Source organism: Leptonychotes weddellii, chromosome X (assembly GCF_054177405.1).
Source record: "Leptonychotes weddellii isolate Sample4059 chromosome X, ASM5417740v2, whole genome shotgun sequence".
Taxonomy (NCBI): domain Eukaryota; kingdom Metazoa; phylum Chordata; class Mammalia; order Carnivora; family Phocidae; genus Leptonychotes; species Leptonychotes weddellii.
The window spans coordinates 48,503,305-48,527,279 of NC_138385.1; the positions used below are offsets into that span (position 1 = coordinate 48,503,305).

A 23,975-nucleotide genomic window follows, 5' to 3' on the forward strand; every position below is an offset into this window, starting at 1 on the left:
GTTGTTTCTTGCCTTGTCAATTTTTGCCTTTCTAACTGGTGTAAGGTGGTATCTCAGTGTGGTTTTGATTTGAATGTCCCTGATGGCTAATGATGATGAACATTTTTTCATGTGTCTATTAGCCATTTGTATGTCTTCTTTGGAGAAGTGTCTGTTCATGTCTTCTGCCCATTTTTTGACAGGATTATTTGTTTTTTGGATGTTGAGTTTGAGAAGTTCTTTATAGATCTTGGAAATCAGTGCTTTGTCTGCAGTGTCATTTGCAAATATCTTCTCCCATTCTGTGGGTTGCCTCTTTGTTTTGTTGACTGTTTCCTTTGCTGTGCAGAAGCTTTTAATCTTGATGAAGTCCCAAAAGTTCATTTTTGCTTTTGTTTCACTAGCCTTTGGAGATGAATCTTGAAAGAATTTGCTGTGGCCTTTGTCAAATATGATTTCACTCATATGTGGAATTTAAGTAACAAAACAGATGATCATAGGGGAAAAAAAGAGATGTAAACCATGAGACAGACTCTTAAAAGAAGCTGAGGATTAATGGAGGGCAGGTGGGCAGCTGGATGGGTTAAATAGGTGATGGGCATTATGGAGTACACTTGTTGTGATGAGCCCTGGGCATTGTATGTATGATGAATCACTAAATTCTACAACTGAAACTATTATTTCACTGTATGCTAACTAATTAGAATTTAAATAAGAACTTAAAATGATATTTATACTATAACTAGTCGTGCACAAGAAAGGTTATTAAGCTACAATATTGGAAACTTAACTATTTAAAAGTTTCTTTGTATAAAATATATTTAACATAGTCCAAAATAAAACCAAACATGAATTATTGCCTTAATGATATATTTATTATTATTATATTTTTTATTTTTTTATTTTTATTTTTATTTATTTTATTACTAGTATTAGATTTATTTTATTTTTTCCAATATATTATTATTATATTTATTATTTTATTTTTTCCAATTTTATTGAGATATGATTGGCATATAACATTGCATTATTCCAAGGTGTACAACATAATGATTTGATATATGTATATATTGTGAAATTATTACCACAGTAAGTTTAGTTAACATCAATCACAAGTTAATGTGCTGGAAAAAATAGAATTAGTTTTTACACTTATCAGTAATAATGATTTTAAGTCTATCGGACCACATTCTTTAGAACTAGATGCATGGGGCGCCTGGGTGACTCAGTTGGTTGGGCGACTGCCTTTGGCTCAGGTCATGATCCTGGAGTCCCGGGATCGAGTCCCGCATCGGGCTCCCTGCTCAGCGGGGAGTCTGCTTCTCCCTCTGACCCTCCTCCCTCTCATGCCTTCTGTCTCTCATTCTCTCTCTCTCTCAGATAAATAAAATCTTAAAAAAAAGAACTAGATGCATGTGTGAATAGAATTGGGATGGTTGATGCTTCTAGGGACAGAATGCAATATTAACAAAACATACAGCAACAACAGGTAAATGTAGCCAAACATATTGTCTTGATGACTTTTAAAATCTTTAGTCCTTATTACTGACATTATTAGTGAAAAGGTCAAAAGAATGCACATTAGTATAAAATAACAAATATTCAATATTACCTATGGGATACAATAAACAAATATACATTCTTTTGGAGATGTTTTATGATGTGCACTGGATCTAGATTTCTCTAGGTATGGTTTATGTTTTCATGAAATCAGATTTCAAAATTCATGTGAGATATTATAAAATCATCTAGGAATAGTCTTTTCTTTGGGTGACTTAATTTCAGTCATCCACAAACAGTTATGTTAATTCTCAACATTTGCTAAGGTAAAGTCTACTCTCCCAAAGTGTTTTTTCCTTGTGTTGTTGGTGGCATCACTTTATAGATAGATTAGGAATGGCCAGAATGAGAAGAACACTGTGCTTTTATGTCATGTGTATCACTTTTAAACTTAATATATTTTTCAGATTTTCAAAATGATCACAACTTAATTTGGTTATTGAAAACTGTTTTAGGAATTATTTTTTAATTTTTTAAGATAACGTTTCTATGTAATTCGAATGCACTTTGTAATTTGAGTTTTTAAGTATCCATATTCTTTCGCCATAATATTCAAAGTGCCAAGACTCAGAACAAAATCTTTTTGCTAATCCACATTCATTACCAGGTTCCAGTGTTTCCAAACATGGATCAAAGCCCATTTAAAGGCAATGTTTTCTATTTTCAATATCAAATATGTAAGTTAAATGGATTTGGATTTTGAATCTTTTGTGCTACTCTTGAGAGTAGCTCTGTTCTTAGTTCCTTCACAATGGGTAGGTTAGGGACATCCTGACTGGTAAGGCTGGCTTTTCCCTAAATTAGGTCTTTATCTTTGTAAAATGTTTATGGGCTTGCGGTTTGTTTTGTTTTAACCATTTTCAAAACCTCTGCATTTATGAATAAACCCATAATTTATTTTTAAGTGGCATAGTTTTAATGAAACCAAAATAGGTCTAATTTTGGGCAATTTAATGACATTAACTAACTTAACGCTATCATTTAAAGGTATGAGTGCTTTAAATATAGTTGTCAGAGTAATTATCGATTTTTTGTCTTTCACCTGGGGGTTTTAGGGTAGGTGTGGGGGTGGCAGGATACCTGCTATGTAGATATTTTATTAGATTGTCTTGTCTCTCACATGAAGCAAATCAAATGTCTAAATTTTAAGATTATTTGTTTTATACTTATTTCAGAAGGTTTCCTATCCTAGGGTAAGAACACTGTCTTAAAAGTCGTACCTTCTGATAAACCTTTTGGAGTTTAATTAAATTTTCAAATACAATTCTCAATTCTCAGTTTTAGATCTGTTTTATACCTTACTTCAGTAAGATATAGAAGTATTTTTATAAGAGACTGTAAGGATAAATAAGTACCTGTACAATGAAATGAGATTAAAGAAAAGAATTTAAAAGGCAAATGTTTTCTAAGGGTTGAACTTTATTATAGAATCCTTGACCACAAATTAGTTTTAGTGGCAGCAAATGTAAACTTATAAACAGTACTGTTGTATACTTATGTACCGCATACCCACTAGATAACCAATAATGTTCATTGGCTGACAAAAGATGCTTTCTAGTGGAAGGTTTACCACTGATTTCTCTCCTCATATAAGATTATGCAAAAAGTTTTTTCATTCAGTATGTCTTAAAATTGTATATTAAATATGGATATGCATATTTCTATATATGATGCCAAAAATTTTACTTAACATTGAAAAAATGTGATAACACTTTCTGCTGTTGAATTAAGATTATAAGAGATATGTAAGGAAAAATCATGTATGTTTTCCTCAGTGCTTAACTACCTGATTTGCTAATATGCTTACTTCCTTTGTCTCTAATTCTGTGATATCTTCTTCTCCTGTTTTATGGCTACTGTTTTATTAGATCTGAACGTTCCAATACATCTATACCCTCATTCTGTTCTATCAGTAAGAGACACCTTTCAAATTACATTTTGGTGTGGGCTTTCAATTTTGATTTATTTTTAAACTAAATTCTTCCTAACTTTACCAGTTATTAAATGAATAATGGAGAAATACAGCCAGTGTGTAAGAACTGTAGGAAGTTAGCAGTAGAAATGGTGGAAATGGACAGCTGACCATATTGCAGAAGACGCCTTCAGCAGTTTGCCTTTCAGCTCTAGTCTTTCCTTCAGGGTATTGGGCCCCAATATTTAATTTAGGCAACATAGAAGGTTCCTCAGGGAGCACAGAGTAGCTGGCAGTACTAAATGTGAATCTGAGCAGCCATCACTGGGGAATCCTTAGAAGAGCTTCTGATGGAGCTATGTATGTATCTTTTTGAATAGTAACATGATACTGGCAAGGTAGGAAATCAGACCTTTTTCACATTGCAGCTTTCATCCAAGTGACATCTGTGTTTCATGGTGCTTGTGACTCAAATATAAATATATATGTTTAAAAAGCTACATTCTCTGTCTTGAATATAAGCAAGTATATAATTTCTATAAGAAAAAAAATAATAGGGGCACCTGGGTGGCTCAGATGGTTAAGTGTCTGCCTTCGGCTCAGGTCATGATCCCAGGGTCCTGGGATCAAGCCCCGCATCGGGCTCCCTGCTCAAGTGGGGAGCCTGCTTCTCCCTCTCCCTCTGCCATTCTCTCCACTTGTGCTCTCTGGCTCTATCTCTCTGTCAAATAAATAAATAAAATCTTAAAAAAAAAGAAAAAAATAATAGGCAAGATTAGATGCCCTTCATAAAGAAGCTGGAGCAAATTCCAAGCATGCTGAGCTACTGCAGCTTTCTAAAATACCAGGTTATTCTGTCAGGTATATGTGAGTTTTATGAATTAGTCTCCCCCTAATAGCACTTTGTACTTTCTTCCTGTTTAGGATAAAGGTGGGTGGGTGTGTGGGAGGTAAGTGTCAGAGGAAGACTAACATCTATTGGGTCCCCCTATGAGCATGATTTGCTTTATGTGGATTTTCTCTTTTAATCCTTTTAACAATCTTTTTTTTTTCCTTTTTTTTAAGATTTTATTTATTTGACAGAGAGAGACACAGTGAGAGAAGGAACACAAGCACGGGGAATGGGAGAGGGAGAAGCAGGCTTCCCTCGGAGCAGGGAGCCCGATGCGGGGCTGGACCCCAGGACCCTGGGATCATAACCTGAGCCAAAGGCAAGAGCTTAAAGACTGAGCCATCCAGGCGCCCCTCTTTTTTTTCCCCCTTTTAACAATCTTATGAGATAGGTGGTATTATTCCCATTTTCAGTTAAGATTAAGTCATTTGCTCACAGCTAGGAAGAGACAGAGCTAAGATTAAAATCCAGGACCTTTTTTTATTCCCACTATTTTACACTGAAGAAAATTGCAGCTTGCTACTTATCACGTCCTAAGCCTCTACCTACCATGTACCAGTCATAATCGGAACTTCTTTTGCCTCTGGATTTTATTTTATTTATTTATTTATTTTTTAAGATCTTATTTATTTATTTCAGAGAGAGAGTGAGAGAAAGAGAGCACGAGAGGGTGGAGGGTCAGAGGGAGAAGCAGACTCCCTGCTGAGCAGGGAGCCCAATGCGGGACTCGATCCCAGGACTCCAGGATCATGACCTGAGCTGAAGGCAGTTGCTTAACCAACTGAGCCACCCAGGTGCCCCTGCCTCTGGATTTTAATTGTTGGTGCTGGAGAATAGAATTTTTGCATACACATTGAAGTAATGTGCCTCATTGTGTGCGATTTATTTTTGTTGTTTTGTTTTGAGCAAGTTTACTCTTGTGCTTAGAGGCTTACCAACAGTTCCTTTATTTTGTATTGAGCCTGCTGCCTTCCAAGTTTAGCAAAAACAGTTATTTCTTTCCAAAGATGAGTCAATGTCTTTAGTGAATTCCTTAACAAGTTGTTATCTACATCCAATGTTTTTAAGCTTAGCTGTGGTAATATGGGATTTTGCTTCACTTCTGCTTGTCAGTAGATAGAAGTTTTCTATTTCTGCACAATATTTTTACATGATATTATTGTAGCAGAAGATTGTGATTGAGACTGCATGTGACAAGTAAAAGATTAGCTGGGCAATGTCAGTTTAAACTCTAGAATTGACCGCTAATCTTTAAAAAAAAAAAAAAGAAACCAAAATGACAGTAAATTTTCACATTTGGTGGTTTTAGAAGGATGTTGGATCAGGAATTCAGAGGACAATACTCCTGGGACTAAAAATTCAAGATACTCCATGCTTAGACAACTATAGTGTAAAACTGAGGGAAGTTCATCTCAAAAATAAGTGTAAGTGGTATTGGGTTTATAAAGAGATTATATTAGTCAGAATCTTCAGAGAAACAGAACCAATAGAATATATGTATACTTACAGAGAGAGATTTATTATAAGGAATTGGCCCACACAATTATGGAGGCTGAGAAGTCCCAAGATCCACCATCAGCAAGCTAAAGACCCAGGAGAGCCAAAGTGTTGTTTTGGTCCAGGTCTAAATGACAGAAAAAGGGCAGTCAGTAGTGCAAGATCCATTCCAAAAGGCAGCAGACTCCAGACCCAAGAAGAGCCAATGTTTCAGTCCCAGTCCAAAGGCCAGTAAAGACCAACATTCTAGCTCATCATTCAGACAGAAGGAGTACCCTCTTACTCATCCTTTTTGTTCTATTCAAGTCTTTAATTTATTGGATAAGGCTCATCCACATTAGAAGGGCAATTTGCTTAATTCAATCTACTTGTTCAAATGTTAATCTTATCCAGAAACACCTTCACAGACACACCCAGAACAATGTTTGACTGAATGTCTGACTAGCCCATGACCCAGTCAAGTTAACCCAAAAAATTAATCCCCACAGTAATGATGTGGTTTTGGAATATAGGTGAGGTTCAGTGGGGTGAAGTCCGGAGCTGACGACCAAGAAAGAATTCTTGAGACGTCTTTGGTGCAAAATGGTGGTTTTGCACCAAATGGGGACAGGACCTGAGGGCAGAAAGAGCTGCTGCACCAGGGTTGAGGGGTGGCTGATTATATACTATGGGGTTGGGGGAGGTAAGGAAAAGGGAAGTTTTAAAAGGATTTTCATATGTTAAAGAAGACTCACAGGATACCAGAGGACTTGCCATTGTCAAGTTAAGGTTGTTTTTCCTTCTAGCAAGGCAATAATATGAAGATAGTTGGGAGCTTCCTGGAGGAACATTACACTCTGCCCACTTCAAGTATCTGTCAATGAGCTGCAGATTATAAGGACATTTAATTGTATCTACATTTCCTTCTGGAAGCTAGGTTGTTGATAGAAATGCTTTGTTCTTCTTGCAGGATTGTGATCTCTATAGGTTAACTATTTGTTTTTCCTTTCCTTAGCTTTAGGGCAGCCAGGAGTGCCTGAGGAATGTCACATATATCCCTTGGCGGGGGGTGGTGGGGTGTCAGCTTTGTCCTCAGCTTGCCTTCTATTCCCTCATCAGTAATATATTTCAGAAATTCAAGGACTAGAAATTATCAGAATGTAAAAGATAAATCCCTTAACCAAAAAGGAGTTAATATTAGGAATATATAAAGAACTCTTACAACTAAACAATAGCAAGATATAACCTAATTAAAAAATGAGCAAAGGACTTGAATAGAAATTTGCCAAAGAAAATATACAAATGGCTAACAAGCATATAAAAAGATGCCAATACCACTATTCATCAGAAAAATGCAAATCAAAACCACAATGAAATATTACCACAGAACTCATTAATATGGTTACTATTAAACAGAAATTAACAAGTGTTGGTGAGCATGTGGAGAAATTAGAACACTTGTGCACTATTGGTGGGTATATAAAATGATGCAGCCACTATGAAAAAAAAGTATCATGATTCCCCAAAAAGTTAAAATAGAATTACCATATAATCCAGCAATTCCACTTCTAGGTTTATACCCCAAAGAATTCAAAGGAGGGACCCAAACAGATACCTGTATACCAATGTTCATAGCAGCCTTATTCATAATAACCAAAATGTGAAAGCAACCCAAGTGTTCATCAACAGATGTATTGATTTAAAAAATGTGCTATATAGGGGTACCTGGGTGGCTCAGTCCTTAAGCATCTGCCTTTGGCTCAGGTCATGATCCCAGGGTCCTGGGATCGAGCCCCGCGTCGGGCTCCCTGCTCAGCGGGAAGCCTGCTTCTCCCTCTCCCACTCCCCCTGCTTGTGTTCCCTCTCTTGCTTTCTCTCTCTGTCAAATAAATAGTTAAAATCTTAAAAAAAATTTTTAAAAAATAAAAAAATATTCTATATACATAAAATTGAATATTATTCATTCTTGAAAGAGAAAAAATCTGACACATGCTATAATAAGGATGAACCTTGAGGACATTATGCTAAGTGAAATAGTTAAGAAGACAAATACTGTATTACTCCACTTATGTGAGCTATCTAGAGTAGTCAAACTCATAGAAACAGAAAATAGAATGGTGGTTGCCAGTGGCTAGAGAAAGAGGAAAATGGGAATTTGTTATTTAATGGGAATAAAAAAATTCTGGAGATTGGTTGCACAACAATGTGAATATAATTACTACTGAACTGTACACTTAAAAGTAATTAAAATGGTACATTTTACATTATATGTATTTTACCACAATTTGGAAAAAATGTCAAATTAAATTTTCACCCAGCAGTTACAAAAGAGGATTCTTTTAAGGACATCATATTTACCCTCTTATAGATAAGCCAACACTTTCACTAAGGGTAGAGAATGTATCAATTAATAAATTGAATGGAATTATATCTGTAGAGCAGAAGATTTTCTGAAAGTCATATACATAATTTAAAAGGGTAGTGCATTGCTAATCATGGATAATGTATTTGATGTGATTACAAATATCATTGTGTGCAAAAATGATATCTAACATGTTTAGCACAGAGGTATATGAATTTAAAAAGTAGTAAAGAAGAAAAAAAGTATGATCCTTTAAATAAGCATTTCTCAGAAAAATAAATACATAAGGCCAGTAAACATAAAAGTAAGTATTCTTAAAGACATACAAATCAAAACAATAAGATACCATTTTTCACTAAACTAGCAAAAATTACGAAGTTGGACAATACCTATCATTTACAAAGATATAGGAAAATAGGGACTATCATATATTTCAGCCCTTGTCCAAGGGCAATTTGGCTATATTTATAAAAATTTAAATGCACATATTCTTTGGCCCACTAATTCCAATTTGTGGTATAAGACCTACATGGATGGATTTAGAGGGTATTATGCTAAGTGGAATAAATCAGACTGGGAAAGACATATACCATATAATTTCACTCCTATGTGGAATCTAAAAAACAAAACAAATGAATAAACAAACTAAAAGCAGAATCAGATCTATAAATATAGAGAACAGACTGATGGTCAGAGGAAGAGGGGTAGGGGATGGGCAAAATGGGTGAAGGGGAGTGGGAGATACAGGCTTCCAGTTATGAAATGAATAAGTCATGGGAATAAAAGGCACAGCATAGGAAATACAGTCAATATTGTAATAGTATTACATGGTGACAGATGGTAGCTACACTTGTAGTGAGCATAGGATAAGGTATGGAGAAGTTGAATCACAATGTTGTACACCTGAAACTAATGTAACATTGTGTCTCAAATATATTCAAATAAGGGGTGCCTGGGTGGCTCAGTTGGTTAAGCATCTGTCTTTGGCTCAGGTCATGATCCCAGAGTCCTGGGATCGAGGCCCACATCGGGCTCCCTGCTCAGCAGGGAGCCTGCTTCTCCTGCCCCTCTGTCTGCCCCTCTGCCTACTTGTGCTCTCTCTATCAAATATATATATACTCAAAAAAAATTAAAAGACCTGATATTAAAGCCCCATATTACATGCATTTTGACATCTGAGGAAAGCCAAGAGAGTCTCAAAGGATGGCCAACCACAGGTTCCCCTTCTCATCCTGTTCCTGCAGATAAAGTACCATATTCAAATAACTTATCTCAGGGACAAAGCACAGTGCCTGCTTATCCCTCAATAGAGGGCTTCAGTTCAAACAGGCCAATCACATCTCCTGTGGGAAATGGGGGTTTCACCACTCTCAGGGGTTACACTACAGCCTCTGCTTGTGCACTCTGTTCCCAAATGGAATCTCCACGTGTCTCTGTGGGGCATATGGTGTTCTCCTTCCTCTTCCAGGCTATGAGTATACCTGACTAATACACTACTGTTGATTTTATCTGTCTGGTGTTGGGGAGGTTTGGTTGGCTATCTCCATAACTCTAGGGCAGGAATCCCTTCTTCACCAATGGGAAAAAGTGGAGGTGATCAAAACACAAGGCTAGGACTTTCCCATAATATATAAATTGCAAATATAAAGCAAGATCTATGTACAAGGATGTCCATTTAAGCATTGTTTGTAATAGCAATAACCTGAAAACCACCTAAAGTTCCATCATTAGATAATTCTAAGTCATAGGGTGTCTATTGTATATATATTCCACATCTTCTTTATCCATTCATCTATCATTGCACACTAGGGTTGCTTCCATAATTTGACGATTGTAAATAATGCTGCAATAAAAATAGGGATGCATATATCTTTTTGGATTAGTGTTTCTGCATTCTTTGGGTAAATATCCAGTAGTAGAATTAGTGGATCATATAGTAATTCTATTTTTATTTTTTTTAAAGCCTCCATACTGTTTTCCATATTGGCTGCAAGAATTTGCATTCCCACCAACAGTGCATGAGTGTTCCTTTTTCTCCACATCCTTAACACTTGTTGTTTTTTATGTTTTTGATTTTAGCCATTTTGACAGGTGTGAGGTGATATCTCATTGTGTTTTTTTTAAGATTTATTTATTTATTTTAGAGAGAGCAGGGGGAGGGGCAGAGGGAGAGGGAGAGAAGCAGACTCCCTGCTGAGCGGGGAGCCTGACACAGGGCTTGATCCCACAACCCTGAGACCATGACCTGAGCCAAAATCAAGAGTGGGGTGATTATTTTTAACTTTTGGGGGAACCTCCATACTGTTTTCCAGAGTGGCTGTACCAGCTTGCCTTCCCACCAACAGCATACGAGAGTTCCCCTTTCTCCCCATCCTTGACAACACCTGTTGTTTCTTGTGTTGTTAATTTTAGCCATTCCGACAGGCTGTGAGGTGATATCTCATTGTAGTTTTGATTTGCATTTCCTTGATGATGAGTGATATTGAGCATTTTCATATGTCAGCTATCTGTATGTCTTTGGAGAAAAGTTTTTTCATGTCCTCTGCCCATTTTTTTAAGTGGATTATTTGGGATTTTTTGGTGTTGAGCTGTGTAAGTTCTTTATATATTCTGGATACTAACCCTTTATTGGATATGTCATTTGCAAATATCTTTTCCCATTCAGTAGATTGTCTTTTAGTTTTGTTGCTTGTTTCTTTTGCTGTCCAAAAGCTTTTTATTTTGTTGTATTCCATGGAGCACAATTTAGCAGTTCAAAAGATTGAAGTAGTATATCTGTATGTGATGGTATAAGCTTAAGTAAAAAAAAATAAGTTTATAGTATCATCCCTTTTTTTGTAAGTATATATGCATTTTTATTTTGGAAAGTTACTCTGGAAATTACCGACAGTAGTTGCCTTTGGTGTTTAGGGATTTGTAAATAAGGGAGAGAGACTATAGCTCATTTTATACCTTTCTGATAGTTTGACTATTTTTTTATCAAGTGCATTATTAATTCACTTTTACAATGATAATAAAAGTAAAAAGGTATAATCTCTGCTATTAATGAGCCCATTGTCAAGTAGAAAGATAAACAGAATTTCACAAAAGACGTTTGAATCTCAACAGTACAAGCTAGTGTCTGGACTGATGATTGAAATAGGACCAAATAGTGCACAGCATATGGAACATTGGAGTAAGCTGAGGGAAGTGTCACTTGCATTAGAAATTTTTAATGTTTGTCATTTCAAAGGGGTTGCTTCTGAGTACAAATACATAATTTAGTTCTACATTTAACTATAATACATACTTAAAACAGGAAACTGTGCTCCTCAACATCACAGTTTTGTCATCTAATTCTATTTTTGAAAGAAAAGCCAATAACTAAATTCCTAGTCTAAACTAGACTAGAAATGTTATCGCAGCTGGTATAGAGACCAGAGGTTTCTGTTTATTGTGTTACAATATAATCCATGTAAAATCAACACAATTATATGGTCACTAGGGCCAAGCCTGAGCTTTCACCAAAATTGTCAAGGAATATAACTGGAATGTTACTCTTTTCACAAAATCAACAAGAGAATTGCTTAATATGTCCATCTCATTGAGCCAGTGGTTTAGGTTGTATGTTTCTTTGTAAAGTGAAAGTGGCCTTAGAGCCCAATTGAAAACCAAAACTGATTTTAACTTTAGGGCAGAATGTACCTTATCCTTTGTGTCCACCTTTTTATCCTTCTCTAAATCAATATTTACAGTTTTAATGCTAAATTATTTTGTTATCTTATTTATTTTCTTGGTTAAAATATGCTCTTAAGAACTTTAAAAACAACTGCTCTTCCCCCATAAGCTTCTACTTAATAGGCACTGTCATAAAAGGTTCTTTCAACATTGCTAATGTTGAGACCCCAGCACATTTCTAACAAATCAAGTCAGGTTTTATTTAGTTCAGTTTAAGGGATGAATCAACTTTGGGTGTCCTCTAAATGAATTACAAATTAAATGACTGAATGTGTTCAATGTTCTGTTCATTATTCCTTCCATTCTGACAATAATATAGGCTGGCTTGCACTGGAGAATTTGTTGCAATGGAAATATATGAGAATACTTTTGCTGGCTGTTATGGTGAATTACTGGAATCAACATAGAACCTGATGACCATTTATTTTGCTTTCTGTTTTATTTTGAGAATTTTAGTTACAAAACTATTGTACAATCAATATAGAATGAGAATCTAATGAGATTTTTATGTAAATAACTTGAGGGCACCTGGGTGGCTCAGTTGGTTAAGCATCTGCCTTTGGCTCAGATCATGATCCCGGAGTTCCTGGAACAAGTTCCACATTGGGCTCCCTGCTCAGCGGGGAGTCTGCTTCTCCCTCTGCCCCTCACCCCACTCTCATACTCTCACTCTCTCTCTCAAATAAATAAATAAAATCTTTAAATAAATAAAATAACGTGAGCCTTAGTCCACTTGATGAAAAAAAACTTGGATGGCATATTTTGATTCATTTATTAGGAACATGTAATTCAGTACTAGTACCTATTTTTTTAAAGATTTCTTTATTTACTTATTTATTTGACAGTGAGAGACACAGCGAGAGGGGGAACACAAGCAGGGGGCAGGGGAGAGGGAGAAGCAGGCGTCCTGCTGAGCAGGGAGCCCGATATGGGAGTCATCCAGGACCCTGGGATCATGACCTGAGCCGAAGGCAGACACTTAACAACTGAGCCACCCAGGCGCCCCTCAGTACTAGTACTTATAATACATTTACTCATCAGGCTTTTTAAGTAGAGAAAGAACAGATTTATCTCATAAAGAACTTGACTGAGTAACCTACACACAGAACAACTGTATTAGATACATTAATTATACAATCTAAATTCACCCTTTTGGTAGTAAACCATGAATTCATATATTGCTTTCCTTCCTGATGTTCAAAACTCTTTTTCAAAAGGTTGTAACTTTAAACAATTTTTTTAAAGATTTTATTTATTTATTCATCAGAGAGAGATAGAGCTAGCACAAGCAGGAGGAGTGGCAGTCTAAGGGAGAAGCAGGCTCCCCACTGAGCAAGGAGCCCAATGTGGGACTCAATCCCAGGACCCTGGGATCATGATCTGAGCCAAAGGCAGACGCTTAACTGACTGAGCCACCCAGGCATCCCAAGGTTGTATCTTTAAAACAGATTTGCTCTTGTTTAGTATTATGTCAGTTTTAGCTATGATAACTCTTTTATTTAAGTCATATTTTATACGTTGTATTTATTATTTTCCATTGTTATTCAAATCCAATTTAGGAGAGGTTTCCACTTTAAGTTTCAATTAAAAGGAACATTAAAATCAGGTTATGTTGGGTGCCTGGGTGGCTCAGTTGGTTAAGCATCTTCTTTTGGCTCAGGTCATGATCTCAGGGTCCTGGGATTGAGCCCCAAATTGGGCTCCCTGCTCATCGGGGAGTCTGCTTCTCCCTCTGCCTCTCCCTGCTTCTGCTCTCTCTCTCAAATAAATAAATAAAACCTTTAAAAAAAAGAAAGAAATCAATATATGTCTACAAAGTATTTGAAGTGTAGCCTCTATGAGACCAGACCATATCTTCTTAGGCAGACGGCAGCAATAGAAACTCATACCTCATTCTATGATTTGCAGCATTTCTCCTCAACTCACTCTCCCAGGCTTTCTCTCTTGCTCTCTCATTCTTGTTCTCCCATCACAAAAACATGCATACACATACAGGACTTTTCAGAATATATATATATAAAGATTTTATTTATTTATTTGACAGAGAGAAACGCAGTGAGAGGGAACACAAGCAGGGGGAGTGGGAGAGGGAGAAGCAGGCTTCTCACAGAGCAGGGAGCCCGATGTGGCGCTCGATCCCAGGACCCTGGGATCATGACCTGAGCCAAAGGCAGATGCTTAATGACTGAGCCACCCAGGCAACCCCAGGATATATATATATATAATTTCTTTTAAAGATTTTATTTATTTATTTGACAGAGAGAGAGACAGCGAGAGAGGGAACACAAGCAGGGAGATCGGGAGTGGGCGAGGGAGAAGCAGGCTTCCCGCCAAGGAGGGAGCCCGAGGTGGGGCTCGATCCCAGGACCCTGGGATCATGACCTGAGCTGAAGGCAGATGCTTAACCAACTGAGCCACAGGCACCCCAGGATATATATTTTTAATTAAAATTTATTTTCAGATTTTTTTCACTCTCCTTTGAGATAATTAGAGACATCATAGGGATGAAACTACTAGAAAAAATCAGATTTCTGTTTCTAGCTCAGCCATGGACATTTTGTGCCCTGTTGAATGAGTCCCCTGACCTTGCTTTTCTGACTCCAAATGGAAGTCATTATTCTATCATGCTTCTAATTTACTTCCTAGGGGTGCCTCCAGGATTCATTGAATTAAAACAATATATAATGACCATAGTTTATTGGACTAAAAAAATCTAAAAACAAAAATTATAGGATTATTATGAAACTTTCTAAAGCCATAAATATGATTTTTAAGGCTATATTATCTTCTTACATTTTTTATTTACACTTTTAATTATAACATTAGTACAAGACATATGTATGGCAAATCTAGATTAACATCTAAAAACAACACAGTGTTGTGATCCTGTTATTTTTAAAATGTATGTAGTGTGAATGTGAATATGTGTATCATAGAAAAAAACTTGAAAAAGTACACATTATAATGTTAACAAGTGCTATTTCCAGAATTGTGGGTGATTTAAATTCTTTTTTTTAATTTATCTGTATTTTCCACAATGGTAATGTATTATTTAAGTGATTACAACTGTTTAAAATCAATACTGCCTAATTTCTAACAGTTAAAATTTTTTTACTCATTTTATTCTAGCATGTTTTCATTTTATGGAAATAAATATCATGGACAGGCCCATTTCAAAATGGGAGATCACATATTAAGAACTGTGAAATCAGGGGTGCCTGGGTGTCACAGTCAGTTAAGCCTCCAGTTCTTGGTTTTGGCTCAGGTTGGGATCTTAGGGTTGTGAGATTGAGTCCAGCATCAGGCTCTATGTTGCACATGGAGCCTGCTGAAGATTCTTTCTCCCTCTCTCTTTACCCCTCCCCCCACTCTCTCTCTCAAATAAATTAATTTAAAAAAACAACTGTGAAATTAATTTAGCTACTGTTATGTGTTAAAAGTAACTTAGCAAATATCACCCAGATTGTCCTTTCTATAATATACTTTCCTTTGATTATTCTAATTATTTTAAATCTGTTTTAACAGCTACAAGATCGCACTCAGTTCAGTGACCGAGACTTAGCCACACTTAAGAGATACTGGGACAATGGAATGACCAGCCTTGGTTCTGTCTGTAGAGAGAAAATTGAAGCAGTTGCAACTGAATTAAATGTTGACTGTGAAATAGTTCGGGTAAGACATTTTTGATAATTTTCATGCTGTTGTTAAAGATTGTCATAAATTAAAGCTTTAAAAAATTGCATGAGGTCCTGTAAACAAGAACATCAATAAAGTGAAAAAGATAATCCACAGAATGGGAGGAAATATGTTCAAATCACATATCTGATAAGGAACTTGTATTCAGAGTATATAAACAATTCTTACATCTTAATAATAAAAAGGCAAATAATGAAATGAAAATGGGCAAAGAGTTTGAATACACATTTATCCAAAGGAGATATACAGATGGTCAATAAATACACAAAAGTGTTCAATCATTTGTAATTATGGAAATCAAAACCACAATGAGATATCACTTAGTAGCCAATATGATGTCTACAATAAAAAAGACAGATGATAACAAGTGTTGACCAGGATGTGGATAAATTGGAACCATTATACACTTCTGATGGAAATGTAAAATGTTTTAACCATGTTGGAAAACAGTCCTCAAGATTTTTAACATAGAGTTATCATAGGACCCAGCAATTCCACTCTAAGATATATATATATATACCCAAAAGAAATGAAATGTATGTATACTCAAAAACTTGTACATGCTTGTTTGATTTGTTTCTTAAATTCCATATCTGAGTGAAATCATATGGGCTATTTCTCATTCTCTGACTTATTTCACTTAGCATAATACTCCCCAGCTCCACTGACATCACTGCAAATGATAAGATTTCATTCTTTTCTATGACTGATATTCCATTCATCAGTCAATGGACACTTGGGCTGTTTCCATAATTTGGCTATTGTAGATAATGCTACCATGAACATTGGCCTGCATCTATCCCTTCAAACTAGTATTTTTGTATTCTTCAGGTAAATACATAGTAATGCAACTGCTGGGTCATAGGGTAGTTCTATTTTTAACTTTTTGAGGAACCTCCATACTGTTTTCCATAGTGGCTGTACCAATTTGCATTCCACTAAGTGCAAGACAGTTCCCCTTTCTGCACATCCTTGCCAACACCTGTTGTTTTTTGTGTTGTTAATTTTAGCCATTTTGACAGGTGTGAGGTGATATAGCTCATTGTAGTTTTGGTATTTCCCTGATGATCAGTGATGGTAAGCATCTTTTCATGTGTCTGTGGGCCATCTGAGTGTCTTCTTTTGAAAAGTGTCTATTCATGTCTTCTGCCCATTTTTAATTGGATTATTCATTTGGGGGTGTTGAGTTTGATAAATTCTTTGTATATTTTGGATACTAACCCTTTATCAAATAATTCATTTGCCAATATCTTCTCCTATTCCCTAGGTTGCCTTTTAGTTTTGTTGATTGTTTCCTTCACTGTGCAGAAGCTTTCTATTTTGATGAAACAAATGAGCATAAAGAAGAGAGAGAGAGAGAAACCAAGAAACAGACTCTTTTTTTTTTAAAGATTTTATTTATTTATTTATTTGAGAGAGAGAGAGTGAGAGAGAGTGCACGAGAGGGGGTAGGGTCAGAGGGAGAAGCAGACTCCCCACTGAGCAGGGAGTCCGATGCGGGGCTCAATCCCAGGACTCTAGGATCATGACCTGAGCCGAAGGCAGTCACTTAACCAACTGAGCCACCCAGGCGCCCGAAACACTCTTAACTATAGAAAACAAACTGATAGTATCAAGGGAGGTAATTGGGGGTATGGGTTAAATAGGTGCTGGGGATTAAGGAGTGCACTTGTGATGAGCACCAGGTTGTATATAAGTGTTGAATCACTAAATTGTACACCTGAAACTAATATTACACTGTATGTTATCTAACTGAAATTAAAAAAAAAAAACTTTAAAAAACCTTATATATGAATGTTCATAACAGCATTCTTCATAATAGCCAAAAGTGGGAAAAAAACAAATGTCCATCAAGTGAATGCATAAACAAAATGTGAAGCATTAGAGACTTTTCTTGTTTTTAAGGAGTTTGGAGTCTAGCAAGAGGGATAACACAAGAATACAAGTGACTGGAGAGGAATTGGAGTAGGATAATGGTATGAGAAGCCTAAATGCCAAGAATAAGGAACATCAGAGCATGTTTTTGTATTATTATCATTTTTATTTTTTTAATTAAAGTTATATATACACATAGCTTAAGTAGTCAAGTTCTATAAAACTTGCTATAAAACCAACATTCCTTACTGCTCCCTTCCTACTATTTCCCAATAGCTAGAATCAACCACTTTTCACTGTTTTAGATGATTCCTTTGATATTTATTTCCATCTATGAATAATGTTCTGTATTAATTAGAATTAGGGTTGGCTCTGAGAAACAGAAAGACTCAAAATAGCAATGACTTAGACAAGATATCCTAATTTCATGGACAAGTCCAGGGGTATATAATTTAAAGCTGGCATGGCAGTTCTGCCCCATGAATTCCTCAAAGATTCTGGTACCTTCCACCTTCCATTCTGCCATCCCTATGATGTAGCCCTTGTCCTCAAGGTCCAAAATTATGACATGTATGGTCTAGGAAGAAAGACAGAGATGGGGGAAAAGAAAGGCAAGGGGTGTGTACCAGCTATCTTTTAAAGAGGATTCCCAGAAACTGCCACAAGACACATTCACTTACATCCCATTGGCTAAAGAGTACTTACAAGGTCATACCTAACTGCAAGGGAAGTTGCAAATGTAGTTATATTCTGGGTAGCCATGTGCCCAGCTAAACTTTTTATTATTCTGAAAAAAGGAGAAGACAGAATTTGGGAGATATCTAGCATTATGTCTCATATCTGAGTATATGGCTACTTCTTGATTTTTCAGTGCTAGGGGTTGTTGCTTGATTTTCCGCTATGAAATGTGAGGGTCTTTCTTTGATATTTTTCAAGATCTCTTCAGTGATCCTTTTACCTTTTCTCTTTTATTCTCTCTTTTTTCTCTTTTTATTCTCTCAGTATTATTATTTCATAATTCTGGTTAGTTTGTTATTCAATGTTAACATTATTATAACTAAGTAAATGCTTTACACATTTGAATTATGTAATATATGATTATATATAATATATATACATATAATATATTATTTCTGTATACTATTTTTGTATAACATGACTTTCTTTTTGTTTTTTGATTTTATTATTTTCTTAGTTTTTATTTCTTGTATTTTTGCTTACAAAATACAAAAATGTACTTACTTAAGTACTTGCTACTAATTTATTCTCAGACCCTTTGCAGGTGCATATATCTCTTCTCAATACATTCATACACATTTGGTAGTGTAACAGTTTTATCATCTTGAAGAAATTTTTCCTGAAATCTTCTAATGTGCTCCAATCTGAATTAGTTACTCTTTACCTGGAGCACAGCTGTTAACCCTGAGATTTCCATTTTCAATGTGGTTATCTTTTTGCTGTACTTTCAGTAAGATATTATCAAATTTATCTTCCAACTTTTCTACTGAGTTTTTCATTTTTATTTGTATTCAATCTGCCACTGATACTAATAAACACCATGTGCCATGACAGCAAGCTTTCAGGCTGTATGGATTGCTGTAAGGGAGATCCCATACTACAAGAGAGAGGAGACAGTGAGAGAATATTCCTAAACATACTCTCCCAAAATGAAAGACATGAAATCGTAAGTTCCTAGTTAGGATTCTCTTTGTTTTTTGTTTTTTTGGATTCTCTTTGATACCACAGGGTTTTAGGTATAATTGCTGTAAAAAAAAATGGCCAAAACCATTGATGTTGGGGCTTTCTCTCAATTGTTATGTGCAAATCCCTCTATCCCCATAGAAAATCTTAACACACAGGAAAAGGAAGAAGGGTTATATTTTCTTCTTGCTTATGACTAGTTAAACCTTGTACTAAAGAATAGGGAAATTCTTACTATCATTATGTTTCTAGTGATTTTCCAAAATGCCAGCATCACCACAGCAGAGAGAAAATTTGAAAATGTGATGTGTTTTAAGACCTATTCTGTAATATTTGGTAGGTTAACTCAAAGGAAGATGTTTGCCATATAAATATACTCTTGAGATTTAGGAAAAACACGATGTAGATATTTTTAAGTCTAATAGACCTTCTGGTTGTTGATCACAAAAATGAAATTTGCCTCAGTATATCTAATTAACCATTACTTTTGGTATAATTTGGAAATTTTAGATTCATGGTTCCTTGTTGTATTTTATACTTCTAAAAAGTTTAGGAAGCAAACGAGGCATATTTTCCCTTTAACCTTAGTGAGTATTATCATGTGCATATATTTCTTTAATTTGAAATGTCATTCCCAGGTTAGTGCCTATTACTTATTGAAATATTCATTCATCAAAGGTAAAGTGAACACCTGTTACGTGCCATAACTCTTCTATGTGCCATGAAAAAATTCAGCTTTCCTAAGGAACTTGCGATTTAACATGGTTAATTTTTTAGTATCTCTGTGCTTCAGTTAACACTAAATTGAAATAATATAACAGAGGGTTGTTTTGAAAAAATACATGTAGATAATAAGTGCAAAGCACCATAATTCCTCAATAAAATTTGCTTCCCATGTCTCCCTACAATTCAATTTAATGCCTGCCCTTTCCATATGCTTGGGTTATAGTTGACATATGTCAAAACGTACTCTTGTGCGGTCAGATATTTGTATAAGAAACATGTGTCTGGTGTTTGAAATACATTTTGAAAAACAAATAAATTTCCTGAAAAATGTATGCTTTTACAGTTTAGATTCTATTTATTTTCCAAGGAGTGTGGCTAGATTTAAAATGTCTTTAAGTAGAAGAGTGATTTTCAGTTATACTGTTTTTAACCTTGCCTTTTGCATTAGATATAAGAATCTACCCCCAATGTATGTGCAAAACAAATAATAGTAAAACTTTTATTATCTACCATAGATACTGACTCAAAGCTGGTGAGTGCCTTGAGGTTGAATTCTATGCTGTTATTTTATATAAGAATAATGAGCATAAAAGAGCTTCAAGATGGTGTTGTGGGAAGTTCCTCAACACATCTCCTCCCACAGAACACCAAATCTACATCTACATATGGATCATTTCCCTCTGAAAAAGATCTGAAAACCAGATGGACTGCTCTCCACAACAAAGGATAAATGGACCACATTGAGATGTAGATACATGGTCTCACAAAACCCTACCCCTGGGGCAGCAACACACAATAGGGAGGTATCTCACCAAACAGGCACTTCTCCTGGAGGGGGAAGGGGTTGGCGCCCCACACTGGTCATCCAAGCCCCTGGGATCTGAACCAGACAGAGGAACTCCCAGGATGTCTGGCTTGGAAAACCAATGGAACTGACATCTAGAGGTCCCAAAGTGCTATAGGAAACTGAGGTTCCCCTCTTGGAGGGCACATGGACAGTCTTGCTCACCCTAAAAGTCAGCAATAAAACAGCAATTTAAAAAGTGCCTAGACTACATGTGAGGGAAATTCATTTGCTGAGCTAGGGGCATCAGCTGGAAGGGTGAGAAACAGTTGAGATGCTCCCTGGGGATAGAGAGACTGGTGGACAACATTGTTGCTCTCTCCACATAGCCTGCTAGCACAGGTAGGTAAATTCGAACATGGCATAGTCCTGTCACCTTGCTGGGACCAGTGGGGGTGAGCAGTCATGGCACTTGCTGACCATGAGTAGTTGCAGTGCTTCCTCACTTTCTGGCTGGAGTGGGTGAGCAAAAGTACTTATGGATTTCTCCCATTCCTTAGCTAAAGATTGCAAGTGCAAGGAGTTGTGACACTCCCTTGCCCTCTGGTTTGGCTGGCACATGCATGGTCATGACATTCTCTTGCTCACAGCCTAAAGCCAAAACATGCATAGGCAAAACATTATCCTTCTGCATTGGTGCATGCTGTCAAGACACCTTCCCACTGCCTTTCTGAAACAGGTTAGCTTACCCCACTCCCAACACTCTCCAGCTGCCTTGTTAAAGCCAGCAGGTATGTATAATCAGCACAGGGGATACCCCTTGATTGCCTGGCCTTGATGGCCATGACGGTTAATCTTCCAGAGCTCCATGGAACTGTAACAATTAGAGAAACAATTCTTGACAGGCCACCACACCTAAGGCACTGTAAAACAGCAGACAAAACCACAACCTCTCTATTAGCTTGGAGCTCCAGCATGAGACACAGGTTTCAGGTTACCCACCCGTCCAGAGGCTAAGGAGACACTCCCAGGGAACATAAGCAGGAAGACACCAGCCTTGTGCACCCACTTGGCCTCATTTCAGCTCAATAAGTCTCCCCCCAAAATGAACATATCACTTGTCTAAAGCCCCAGTATTTGCAAGTATCACCCATGGGACATCTCTCCTAGTCCGGAGGCCAGCAGAAAATACAATCATAGCCCCACAGGACTGCATATATTTGCATATATATATAACTGTTGCTGGAAGGTCTGGCTTCCAGTCAGCTTGGAACTAGATATTAAATGGGATTCCTCCACTTGGATTACTGACAAGTCTTGACATATCCTCAACAATGGGGACATATTAAGAATAAGTTAGGCAGTTTAGACAATCCCAAAGGTTCAAGAGGCAAACAAGAGTTAGGACAAGATTGAACAAGAAGAATCACCACCTAAACATAGATACTCTTTCACTCTTGACCTTACACACACACACAAAATGCATAGAATAAAGCAAAATGAAAAAAAAAAAAAAAAACAGAGAAAACTGCTCCAAGTGAAAGAACAAGGAAAAAACACTTAAAGGATTACAATGATACAGAGATAATTAATCTACCTGATAAAGAATTCAAATTCCCGGGATCGAGTCCCGCATCAGGCTCCCTGCTCGGCGGGGAGTCTGCTTCTCCCTCTGACCTTCCTCCCTCTCATGCTCTCTGTCTCTCATTCTCTCACAAATAAATAAATAAAATCTTTAAAAAAAAAAAAGAATTCAAATTAATGGTCATAAAGATGCTCACAAAACTCAAAAGAATGGGTGAATAGAGTGAGAACATCAACAAAGGGATAGAAAACTTAAGAAAGTACAAAAGTCACAGTGCTGAAGAATATAATAATTAAACTGAAAAATACAATAGAGGGATTCAACAGTGGACTGGATGAAGCAGAACAAATCAGTGAGCTGGAAGATAAAACAGTGGAACTCATCCAGAGTAGCAAAAAGAAATAATTTTAAAAAATAAAGATAACTTATGGGACCTCGAGGACAACATCAAGTGAAATAACATTTATATTATAAGGGCCCCATAAAGAGAAGAGAGAGAAAGGGGCAGAAAACTTATTTGAAGAAATAATGATTGAAAATTTCCCTAACAGACATCCAAGTCAAGGTAGCCCAGAGAGTTACAAATAAGATGAACCCAAAGAAAGAAACAACAATATACATTATAATTTAAATTTCAAAAGTTAAAGATAGAATATCAAAAGCAGCAAGAGAAAAATAGTTAAATATTAGGAAAACCCTAAAGCTATCAGCAGATTTCTCAGAAGAAACTGCAAGCCAGAAAAGAGTGGCATGACATATTTGAAGTGCTGAAAGGAAAAAAAAAAGTCCAATCAAGAATACTGTACCAAAAAGGTTACCATTCAGATTTGAAGGTGAGATAAAGAGTTTCCAGATAAGCAGAAGCTAAAGGAGTTTGTCCCTATTAAAAACTGTCCTTACAAAAAATATTAAAGGGGCTTCTTTAAGCTGAAAAAAAAAACAAAACACTAATTACTAACAAGAAAACATACAGAAGTAAAATCTAATTGGCAAATGTAAAAATACAGTAGAAGCAATGAATTAATCACTTATAAAGCTATTAAAAAAAGAAAAAATAAGAAAATTAAGTAAAACTATAATAATTAGTTAAGGGATACATAAAAAGATTTAAAAGTGACATCAGAGCATAAAATGGGGGGGAGTAAAGTTGTAGTTTTGAAATATGTTCAAATTTCAGTTGCTATCATCTTAAAATAGACTGTTACATATCTAAGATAAAATATGTGAATCTCATGGTAAACGTAAAGCAAAAACACAAAAGAAAATGAGAAGGAAATCTAAAAAACACTAAGGAAGGTCATCAAATCACAAAAAAAGAGAGAAAAGACAAGAAGGAAGAGAGAAGAACAATGAAAATATCCATAAAACTATTAACAAATTGGAAATAAGTACATAACTATCAATAATTACTTTAAATGTAAATGGACTAAATTGGTGAATCAAAGACTGTAGAGTGGCTGAATGGATTAAAAAAAATTCACATACATATGTTGCCTACAACAGACTCATTTCAGAAGAACACACAGAGAGTGAAAGCATAAAAAAGGATATTCCATGCAAATGGAAATGAAATGAAAGGTAGTGAGCTATGGCATCAGACAAAATAGACTTTAAATCAGAGACTCTAGGGCGCCTGGGTGGCTCAGTTGGTTAAGCGACTGCCTTCAGCTCAGGTCATGATCCCAGGGTCCTGGGATCGAGTCCCGCATC

General features: G+C 36.2%; 1 protein-coding gene across 1 annotated transcript in view; it reads left to right on the forward strand.

The window, feature by feature from the left end:
- Positions 1 to 23,975, forward strand: part of HDX (highly divergent homeobox) — a 184,032-nt gene that overhangs the window by 76,383 nt on the left and 83,674 nt on the right. The window contains exon 4 of the mRNA XM_081809325.1: positions 15,424 to 15,570. Within this exon, the coding sequence (XP_081665451.1) occupies positions 15,424 to 15,570 (147 nt within the window). The remainder of the gene's footprint in view (positions 1 to 15,423; positions 15,571 to 23,975) is intronic.